Here is a 12161-nt window from a genome sequence, read left to right as displayed (position 1 = left end):
AGAAACCGGAATAACAACAATAATAACTCTTAAATGTATGTATTTATGTTAATGTTTGTATTCCCTTTACATGTTACTCAAAGAGAGGAGTAAATACTGCAAACACATTTTGGCTTGGTGGTGTTTTAGACGAGCATAGGAAGGAGCTGTTGTGTGATATCATGTTTGGCAGCGACCAATGCAGTCCTATTCAATCTTATAAAACTGCTCTAAACTGCATATTTAATTTTGGGTTGAATATTTCAAGGTTGCGAAACTTGAGAATTTGGATACAATATCTGAGCAGTTTACACTCTAAACTTTCATGAGCCTGGAATATTCCTTACTTAGTTAAACCTTAGATAAACACAGTAGTTTAAGTCCTGTTACAGACAACCTTCATCTGTCTCAGAGGAACTGAGCTTTCCATCTAATAAATGTCTTAGCCTTTAATCCCAAGATGGATAATTGTATTGCAGGTAATCACATCTCTTTCCATCTCAGGTATTAATTAAGTTCTGAGCACAGTTGTCCTTATCTAAAACATGTCTACTGCTGTAAGCCAGTGAAAGAGTTACGTAGTCTGGCACACAATGACAGACAGTCGGTGTCCTTTTTGTATTATTTCATTCTCAAGCATAATGGAATTACATGCAGTATCAGAAATAGAAGTGGCAAATAATGAAGATAGGGGGAAAAAAATTAATAAAAAGGATTTACATTTAATAATATTTAATACTTTATTATATATATATATATATATATATATATATGTATATATATATATATATATATATATATATATATATATATGTATATATATATATATATATATATGTATATATATATATATATATATATATATATATATATATATATATGTATGTGTGTGTGTGTGTGTGTGTGTGTGTGTGTGTGTGTGTGTGTGTGTGTGTGTGTGTATATAAAAAAATATCCGAGATCAAATCATCCGAGATCAGTTTTATGTTAATACATCAGTCAACCTCAAAGAGGTTGTTTGCATGCAACATCATAGTTAAAATGGCTTTTAAAGACCTGTCCACTGTAATGAACATGCATCAGAAGGTTTAATGTGAGCTCGGTATCTGTATATTACTCCCACCCTCACTGAGTTCTCAACTGCTATTACCATCACAGTCAAACAAGAACCTAAAGCCAGCCAAGCAGACAATGATACAATCTCTGCCACTTAGATCAGATTTAGCAATCATGTTATTTGATTAGATTGTGTAATTAAATCCAACAAGGTTAAGTGTGCACTCCGTCTTGTCGTCTCCACTATACTTCTGGTCTGTTTTGTGAGTGACATTTAACCTTTACCGGTCTCTCTCAATCTGTTCAGTGCATATATAAGAACATATTTGGAAGTTAGGAATTGTGCATTGGCTAAATTCAGATGAAGTGTTAATTTAAGCATCATTAAGCTTATTCAATAGCAGCAGAGATCCATTTAGCAAATCTAGCATTTTATGTGTATAGGCAAAAGGTTGGTGTCAGGAAAATTTTTCAAGGTTGTTGAAAGAAATCTCTTGTGCTCACCACTAATTTGACCAAAAATACAGTACATATTATTACTATTTAAGTACGTAACGTTTTTCTATTTGAATATTTTTTCAAATGTAATTTATTCTGTGATGGTAAAGCTGAATTTCCAGCAGTCATTACTCCTGCTTCAGAAATCAGTCTGAAACATTTCTGATTATTATAAGAAAACAGTTGTGCTGTTTAATCATTTAAAAATATTTTTAGCATTATAAATGCATTTAATGTCACTTTTGATCAATTTAGTGTATAATTGCTGAATACAATTTTTTTTTCTCCAAAACAATTCTTACTGACCCCAAACTTTTGAAAGGTAATACATATTTTTTTTAAGGTAATTACATATTGCAATATAATACATATTAGACAAGATGTGAATAGAATAATAAAAACATCCGTTGTACAATCCTACATGTAATATGCGAATCAGACCTAGGTATAAAAATAGGCACCAAATAAATAAAGTTACCCTATTACTGCTACTTCATCCATCCAACTTTCCCATTGCATTTAGGATGACTTGGGTTATTTGTCTAGTTTATCTCCCTTGAACCACCTTCTATGAACCCTTTTTATCCCCTAAGCAAAACCTGAAGTATCCTTCTTCAAAATAATGTTTCAGCTGTAATTGTTGCAGTTAGAAATCTTTCTCTCTGTCGTGTCCGGCCCACCCTCCCTGGCAGCATTATCATTCACTTTTCGACATATTACTTGATTATGCTCACTATATTAAACAAAACATCCTTATATAATCATATGCCAAGCATATTGGCTAAAACAGCATGTCCTTATACATTTTTAGTGTCTGTGCAATTTCTTTTTTCGATCAATCCCTCCTCTTCCCGTCTGTTGCACAAAAATATCCCATTTTCACTGTCTCCATTTCAAAGCTTCAACTTTAAACCAGTCTGTCTCTGCAGCTGCCATTAACCTGACTCACTCACACTTTCTCTCGCCGTCTCCACTCCTCCAGAGTCTTTTAATAATGCATGCTGCTATAAAATTCAAATGAGATAGATTTTTTAAACACACCAGTGAAATCTGAGCACACGCTCTCATTTTCCCTATCCTGCTGCACCCCGGTCCCTCACTGTCCTCCTTGCCTACCAACCGTTGCCCTGGAAACTGTAACGTCCTGGAGACATATGCGGTATTGAGGGAGCAAGGAAACAGCAGAGATGGAAAGAGTGTGTCCTGTGAGGAATGAATAAACTAAGGGCTTTTCCCACTTGAAATAGCTAACCCTGGGTCATTCTGAACCCTGGATAAACAGAATCTTGCTTGATAATTTACACATGGTTTAACAATTAACATGCACTGTTATTTCACACTGTAAAATCCTAAAACATGGGTTACTATTGTACACAGCAAAATCCCCAGAGTTAAATCAACTCTGCTCAGAGTACATATTGTCCCAATCTACAGAGTGTTAAAGTAACACTGAAGTAGAGTTAAAGTTAATGGGATAATTAAGTGATTCATTAAGTGATGAGTGAGCATTAGAAAAGAAAACCCGTTGTTAACAATGTTGAAGATGAACAACTACTGCTCTGGCTTTTAGACATGAAAATTTATCTCATAATCCTCAACAGTGGTAACTCTACTCCAGTGTTACTTTAACACTCTGTAGATTGGGACAATATGTACTCTGAGCAGAGTTGATTTAACTCTGGAGATTTTGCTGTGTATATTTGCGGTGTCCGTGTCATTGACTGGAGTCACATAAATGATATATTTTCCATTAAAAGGTTGAGTAGTTTGCATCACTGGATATTAGTGTTGGTTGTTTAACATTTCTATAGTAAAACAGCTGTCAAATATGATACCTTTACTCAGGTTAAAAGCAGGATTAGAACGACAATAACCCAGGGTTAAAAGTGTGAAAAGCCCTTATCTGAGACCTAGCGGCTGGCACACGGAGCCTCAAATGTGTTTATAATGACACAGAACGAACACACAGGAGTGGCATAATGAGAGACCGTTTATTCACTGGACTCAATGATGCATAATCAGTGTCGGTACAGAGCAGAAGAAGGATCAATACCGCAAGATCTATCAAATGCTTCGGTTCAGATACAGTGTACATCACATATTGTTGTTCCAAAGCAATTAATTAAGGCATGCACAGGCAGATCTGCATGAAATCAGGAATATATTAGCAACAAGTGTTATCACAATGCCTCTCAAGTCATTTCATGTCACAGAGGAAAAGTCTTGACTAGCACAGGTGCTTTCACCAAAATGCAATTTAATTTGTAAGGGAATGTTTAATAAACACAATTAAAACAGAATTGTTCTTCACATCAATAAACAAGTACTTTGAACAGCAGGTAGAACTTTTAACCCAGAGAATAGACTCGGCTGGTGTCGCTGAAACATTTCTTTATAGAATTGCACTGTGCAGCATAGGCGACCTGTAATCGGTGTGTAAACATGCTTGTAAGGTCAAAGTTTCAGCAAAGCACAAACGGCATACAAAACAAATGGCCGCGGACTTATTGTACGCTGAGAGGGCCAATTTCAAAATACATACCAATAAAAATACTCAAGAATGATCAAATTTGTGAAAGCACTGCTGTGTTAACAGTCAACATTTGCATTACGAACACTGTTCATGTCCATCGATTCAGATTACCAGACACGAATGGAAGCGATACAAATATGTACAGACACATATATACATACATACGTATATACAAGCATGAAATAAATATATTTAGTTAAATATAAATATAGCTGAGCAGAAAAATTCAAGAGAACAAAAGTCAAGCTTGCATTCACTGACTGCACGCGGTTGGATCAAATGTGCATGCTACGCTCATTCATATTTGAGTGGTGGGGATGTAGTTGCAAACTGAAATGTATCAAAACGACGATTGTAGCCCCGTCCGTTCATGCAAGCCGAACCCAAAGTAAGCCCCAAAAATGGGGGCCTCTCACCCTCTCATCGCCCAACCTGAGTCAGCATGCTTATCGACATTCATACTGTTTGTGGTAAAGAATATGTTGCGCTAGATACAGAACATTTACAAAGTGCTACACAGCAAAGGTTTTGCCTTGTAAAAAAAAAATTAGAATACTTGATTTCAGAGAGTTAACAAGTGCCCCTATCACCATCAAAAATATGTAAACATCAATTAAACAGTCACATTCTGCATGCAAGAGACCTGAAGCCATGAAAATGAGGGATTTGTAATTGTATCTATAAAAGAACTCCATATGTAGGGATGCACAATAAGATCCTGATCTTTTAAATATACAGTTTGGTAGTATTTAAATTGATGTTAAATCTGGATATTCTGGATACTAATTTCTTCTGTTTTTACATTTAATTATCAGTCTGTAGCATTTAAATTGATCTGCATGGCAATATTGGATACTCTTTAGTTGATATTATATATTTGCTTGTGCATGCCCATTTCCTCTTTTTAAAAATGTTATATATTTAAACGTATCAGTCATTTTTTAAATTTTTAAGGCTTATATTGGATTTATAAATGTGCATTCTGATTTCCTCTATTTTTACATTTAGATTACCTTTGTCATCTCATTAATCTTAAAACACATGAATAATTCAATAACACTGTGAAATGTAATCTTTAAAAAGTACATTTTAAGCACTTTTTCAAGCCTAAATTACATTTTTAGCATTTCAGTCTTTTTATAGACAAAATAGTATGCATATTTAATATTAGCCATTTGTCTGCTATCGGCCATAACAAGAGAACAATTAATGGCTTATGAGTATGGGCTAGAATTTTAATATCAGTGCATCCCTACATATATGCCTTCTTAAAAATGCATCCATGCTCTCATTTCCTGTTTCAGTCACAAACATGCCCACCTAAGCTGGAGTCTTGGCAGAGTCTGAATTTTGGCACAGTCGGTGTGGCCTGACCAGGAATGATTCAGGTATCATTCTGTTGAGCAACACAAATCATTGCACCAAACAAACAGTTTGTAGCTGTGTAAAATAATTTGTCATGGTCGAAACGTCCTGAATGTGTCTGATTCTACTGTAAAAATTACGGTAACATGACTGTTTGTATCATGGTTTTGCCTCATACTGCAAAAACACAATACTAAATGAATGGTCTGCTTTCTGTTTGCCTTGAAGGATCTGGCTGAGCATAGCTGTGAGGAAGAGGGGAGGGCATGTTGGTGAGCGTCACGATATTGGCTTCCTCACACTCACACACACACGCAAGCAGCCAATCAGAGGCAGCTCAGATCCCTCTCAACACTACTGCATTCCCAACATCTCGCCATCTCTGGGGTATCTTTTCATCTGAAGCTACTGCCCCCCTCCTCTCCTCCTCTATCCTTCTCTCTCAATCCCTCCATCTGTGTGAAACAAAAGACTGCGGCTAGGTCTCGAGCCCTCCCACTTTCTCCTCACCTCTCCCTCCTTCTCTATCTGTAGGATTCTCTGATGCATCATTTCTCATCTTAATATCTTTACATTGCGAGAGAGAAAGAGAGAAAGAGGCTCCTGTGCTGTTTTTCCACATCGTTTTCAATCTTTTAGACAAAATCATCATGTCTAATCAAAAACGAAGAGCCCATGTTTAAACGCTGGGTGCAGCTCATCCTTTCATCAAAGGAAAAAAGAAAGCCTAGACAAAAGTGTGTCTAGAGCAGCTCTTAAGGTAATCAGACTCATCTGTGGGTGGATGCCAACTCGGAAGCCATCTGCTGTTTATATAATCAATTACATTTGAATCTGAGCTTTTCTTTATGGATTCACACTTCTGAACAGGGATACTAAAATCAGCTTGTGCATAAGAAATACTTCTGAACCAAATCCCCTCTCATTCTTTTTCTCCCTCACATCCTCAAGGGGTGCATGACAAATGAAATGAGATCATATGTGTGGTCTCCTCACTGACATCATCTCAAACGACGAGTCTTTTGTTGAAAAAACAAAACAATCAAACAAAAAAAACATGCATGCCTTGCCGCTTCGCTCGTGATTCCAGGCATACGAGGAGATGAAGAGTCCATGTTGTTTTTTATAGTTCTGGCACGATACAAGATAAATGTAACATCCAGCTTTGGAGTCTTCAGATAGAGTACAAAACAACTGAAAAAGCATTCAGGAGCATTCAGATGTAGAGGGATGAATAACACATGGAAGAAGAAAATGGTCATCATGGATTGGTTGTTGGCTGTGAATTTTACTTCATCCTAAATGTCGTGACGGCCATCAGGTCTTAAGTATTACTGAAAGAGAAGAAGAGGTGTTGAAAGAATGAAGCATAGTGAATTACAAACAAAATACCTACTTCAAAAATGATACACATATAAACAATTCAATAGAAAAAAACATTAATTATAAAAAAAGTTGCACAATTTCTTTGCACAAAACTTTTTTTTGTCTACAATAGACACAAAAAGAGACACAACAAACAATATTGCTTTACAAAGCCAGCTTGTGATGTTTCTGTTCTTTAGCATAGAATATATTTTTTCAAACCCATTCAAACTTTTGGGGCCAGTAAGATTTTTTTCTAATAAATTAATGCTTTTATTCAGAAAGGATTAATTACATTGATAATAATAATAAATGTTTCTTGAGCACCAAATCAGCATATGTGACCATGGACCACAAAACCAGTCTTATGTTGCTATGGTATATTTGTAGCAATAGCCAAAAATACATTGTATGGGTCAAAATTATCAATTTTTCTTTTATGCCAAAAATCATTAGGCTTTTAAGTAAAGATCATGTTCCATGAAAATATTTTGTAAATTTCCTACCGTAAATGTATTAAAACTTAATTTTTGATCAGTAATATGCATAACTAAGAACTTCATTTGGTGATTTGCTCAATATTTAGATTTTTGTGCACCCTCAGATTCCAGATTTTCAAATAGTTGTATCTCGGTCAAATATCCTATCATAACAAACCATACATCAATGGAAAGCTTATTTATTCAGCTTTCAGATGATGCAGAAATCTCAATTTCGAAAAATTGACACCTATGACTGATTTTGTGGTCCAGGGTCACATATTAGAATGATTTCTGAAGGATCATGTTACACTGACCACTGGAGTAATGATGCTGAAATTCAGCTTGCCATGTTAAAATATATTAAAATAGAAAACAGTGATTTAAAATTGTATTAATATTTTACATTAATACTATTTTATACTATATTTTTGATCAAATAAATGCAGTCTTGTATAAGAGTATAAGAGACTTCTTTCAGAAAACATTCAAAAAATGTACTGACCCAGACTTTTAAATGGTGCATGTCACATTCCAGATCTTGAAATGACAAAAAAATTGTCTAATAATTTGTCTAATCTAATCCTTAAAATATAATATCAGATCACTACTTCTACAAACTATAAAAAAACAAACTTAGATCCATTAGATACAGGCCAAAGATCGATCTCACCTGTAATCAGATCTAATTCAAATCCTGACCGTAAGCTAAAGCTTCAACTTGACATTGATACATATCACAAAGTGAGCTCTAAGCTTGCATTCAATTTCACATGCTCTGGCCTCATGGGAAGGATACTCACCACCCCAGTTGATGACGATAGTAATAATAATGACGAGAATCCCACCCACCAATGACACGATGGACAGGATTTTTGCATTCTGGCCAAGACGACGCGCACCATCCAGATTGCCCTGCTGCAGACTGTTTCGAGACTGAGAGTAAAAAGAGAAGTTGAATGAAAAGGAGGAAAAATATACATAGAGAACAAATAATTCCATTATCACCAGCTAGTAAGAAATGTGTTCTATTGAACCTCCAAAGGCAAAGAAGTTACTTTCGTACACTGCGTAGCATAATTCTTGCATACACAAGTGAAATCGCAGTCCCTCCTTACTCGACAGAAACTGTATCCAGCAATCCCACCCCATGAACACACAAGCACACACCATGACTGAGAAGGTCAAGCCGACGATGTTAATGGGCCAGACAGGGCAGAGGCAGGCCAGAATCGCCCATATGAGATAATCGTTGGGTTTGGATCCATCTCCGACATCGGTGGCCGCGCTGGGCTGTCGGGTGAGTGACGGTCGAGGTGACCCAGAGTGAATCACTGATCCAGAGCGGCTGCTCCGCCTGGCTCGCCCGTTTACGTGCGCATGGTTGGGCTTGGCGTGCTGCTGACGAGTAGGAGAAGCAGCGCTCGGAGACCTTTCGATAGGACCAGGGCAAACACCATTACCTAGAGTGATGCAAAAGAGAGAAACACGTGATACAATAGCTGGATGCATATAAGCCTGCATTTCAGAGTGTCTATTTTTAAAAGAAGAGATACTTTTGTTTGTTTCTAAACTAAAGGCACCGATATCTCCTGCTTAGTTTTTACTGGCAGAGGGGAACTGCATCTGACTCATCTACTTTTTGAGAAAAACAGACAAGAAAAGAGAGTGGGGGATGGTACAAAAGCTGAGAATAAAAGGGAGTGAAAGCAGAGCGAGGTTGTAAATCATTTTGTAACAGTCTGGCTCCTGGTCTAAGATTAAGACTCAAAGAAAAAAAGCTGAGAGATAATTTTTCTGGTAAGGACAGAAGGAGCAGCTTGTACATCACTGTGGGACTATATGGTGATTATTAAAGACCCCATGCCTTGACAAGTGCTGTTTTCTTTCCTTTGTTAATGCACTGTCACTCTGTCAAAAGTTAGTAAGAATGCACTGAATTATTAAAAGCTGACAAAGAGATTGTTTATAAAATTAACAAAAACGGGTTTTGCTGCAGTTCTTTAGAACAGTGGTTCCCAACCTTTTTATCATGCCCCCCCCCCTCCTCATATAAATGCAATAATAATATTTTTTTTTGTCTCTTGGAAATGCACATTTGACATTGAGTTGACAGTAGTAGTTTGAGTTAGAATGCAGAAGTAAATTTATGTTCATTATCAAAACCAGTAACATCTGTAAAAATTGCAACAACCTCCTTTTTATATGATGAAATATTATTTTTCTGACTGTTTGAGTTTTATTCAAATTAACCATTGTTCTTCTATAGTAGCATACATTTACATCATGATAAACAGAGTTAAAACCACACACATAGCACCTCAATACTGTGGTAAAAATGCAACTATATGGTTTCTAGGTAGCCTGTTTGTATGTAAAACAGTAGTCTAAATACATTTATTATAAATGCACAAACATTTCTGCCACAATACCATGGTGCAGTTAGTGTTACTACAGTAAATCCATAGTAAACGATGGCGACTTGTAGATTGAAAAGCCTTCTGTCTGTATCGTTGCACACAGTGTTTTCTGCTGTTTGTCAGAGCTGTGATTTATACCAGTTGACTGATATTGACTGATACTAGTTTATACCAGTCATTTGTGTTCTTCGCTGAATTCAAGCGCTTCTCACTGGATCTCACAGCGCTGTTTAGTGGTTGTGTGATCGGTGAGTAAACACATCTGCTCTAGTCCGCTCGATCTGCGCAGCGCCGCTGTCTGAACCGAGCAGATATGGTCCTTGTGGCATGGTTCAAATGAGTATAGCACTGTTGTGTTCCGCTTTTGCCGCATAAACATTACATTGAATATTTATCGAACTTGGTTGTTCGAGAAAAAAAAATTATATCACTATATAATTATAGTTATTGTTTTATCGCCCAGCGATAAATGTTTCCCAGCGATATTTTACATAATCTAAAAGCTGAATGAATAAGCTTTCCATTGATGTGTGGTTTGTAAGGATAGGACAATATTTGACCAAGATAAAACTATTTGAAAATCTGAGTCTGAGGGTGCAAAAAATCTAAATATTGAGAAAATCACCTTTAAAGTTGTCCAAAACGAAGTCCTTAGCAATGCTATGTTTTGTATATATCTAAATTTTGATATATTTTCTATAGGAAATTTACAAAACATCTTCATGGAACCTGATCTTTAATTAATATCCAAATGGCATTAAAGAAAAATTTATAATTTTGACCCATACAATGTATTGTTGGCTATTGCTACAAATATACCAGTGCTAGCTACTTATGACTGGTTTTGTGGTCCAGGGTCACATATATTAAAACAGAAAACAGTTATTAATAGTTATTCAATTGTAATAATATATCACAATATTAATGTTTTACTGTATTTGTGATCAAATAAATGCAGCAATGGTAGACATAAGAGACTTCTTTCAAAGACGTTAAAAAAAATCTTACCCCAAAATTTTTAACAGTGCTGTAAGTTTCCTACTGAAACAGGAAGTAAGGGGTGTCATATAAGTGAGTGAAGTGACATACTGCCAAGTATGGTGACCCATACTCGGAATTCGTGCTCTGCATTACGAGTCCAACTCTCTAACCATTAGGCCACGACTGCCCATATCAAAGGGCTACAAAATTTGCTAATTAATATTGCTAGTCAGAGGCAAGTGGTATTTGGGGAAGTGCTGTCTAAAATATATATATGCCTGTGAGTGCAAGATAATGTCATGAGTCTAATCAATTTGAATCTACTAAATGTTAATTTTGTAAGCTTTTAGGTGTACACTAGAATACAGATGGCCTCAAAGCTAGCAGATATGGACTTAATGCCACAAAACTCTAATTTTGTTGCCATGGGGTCTGATGACAGGTGATATGAGCAGGTCCTAATCTACTACCCTAAATGTAAAATTAAAATGAATTTAGATTGAAAAATATTCTATAAACTATTTAATAAACAAACAATGCAAAATGCATGATTAAAATAATTTTAAAAGTTATTTACTTGTTTCCATATTCTCGTCGATGACTGTCAGGCGATCTCTGGGTGGGGCATCCTGAGAGGGGGCGGGGTCTCCAGTGGGGGTAGGTGTTGTGGTGGGGGGTGGATCTTGTTGCTCGGTCTTGACTGGCTGTGAGGTGTTGGCGGTGAGGTGCGACTCTGTACCTGGTTGCTGACTGGTCTCTTGCTCTGATTGTTGCTGTTGCTGTTCTTCCTCCACTGCACCGGGAGCAGCAGTGGGAATGCTGGCCTCAGCATTCGCATCCATTCCCAAGATGTTTATGACAACTGATGTGTGGCAAAATCAAGCTTATATGTCCGTATAAATTTAGGGTTTCTGATTCGTTGATAACTGTTGGGTAAAAATCAATAAAAAATATTTAAGGCATTATATAAATTGCAATGCCTATTCACATGCGTTTTATATTATGAAGCCAATAATTTACACTACCAGTCTTGTGTGTATATATATATATATATATATATATAATTTCTTAAAACTAAATTATTACTTTTTTAGCAAGGATGATCAAAAGTGACACTAAAGAAGTTTCTAATTTGTATAATTACAAAATGTTGTTCTATTAAACTTTATATTCATCAAAGAATCCTGACAAATGTATCATGGATGCCACAAAAAAATAGTAAGTAGCACAATAGCCTAGTCTATAACAAATGTTTCGTTAGCACTAAATCAGCATATTAGACTGATTTCTGAAGGATCATGTGCCACTGAAGACTGGAGTAATGATGCTGAAAATACAGCTTTACTATCACAGGAATAATTACATTTTAAAATATATCAGAATAACAAACATTTATTTAAAAAGGTAATAATATAAATGTAATATAATATAAATATAAATATAAATAATATGTTTTTACTGTATTTATTTGGTTAAAAATAATAG

The 12161-nt window shown here is 35.9% G+C and overlaps 1 protein-coding gene across 1 annotated transcript; it reads right to left on the bottom strand.

Moving 5' to 3' along the window:
• Positions 1–7983: 7983 nt before the first annotated feature.
• Positions 7984–11518, bottom strand: LOC306868505 (uncharacterized protein; the record flags this gene model as incomplete). Its single annotated transcript, XM_079414707.1, has 3 exons — positions 7984–8211; positions 8446–8738; positions 11254–11518. 3 exons carry the CDS (start codon positions 11516–11518, stop codon positions 7984–7986), a joined length of 786 nt encoding a protein of 261 aa, XP_079270833.1.
• Between the last annotated feature and the right edge of the window lie 643 nt (positions 11519–12161).

The sequence above is a fragment of the Barbus barbus genome (assembly GCF_936440315.1).
Source record: "Barbus barbus genome assembly, chromosome: 4".
Classification (NCBI taxonomy): domain Eukaryota; kingdom Metazoa; phylum Chordata; class Actinopteri; order Cypriniformes; family Cyprinidae; genus Barbus; species Barbus barbus.
This window is presented reverse-complemented; position numbering and strand designations above follow the sequence as displayed.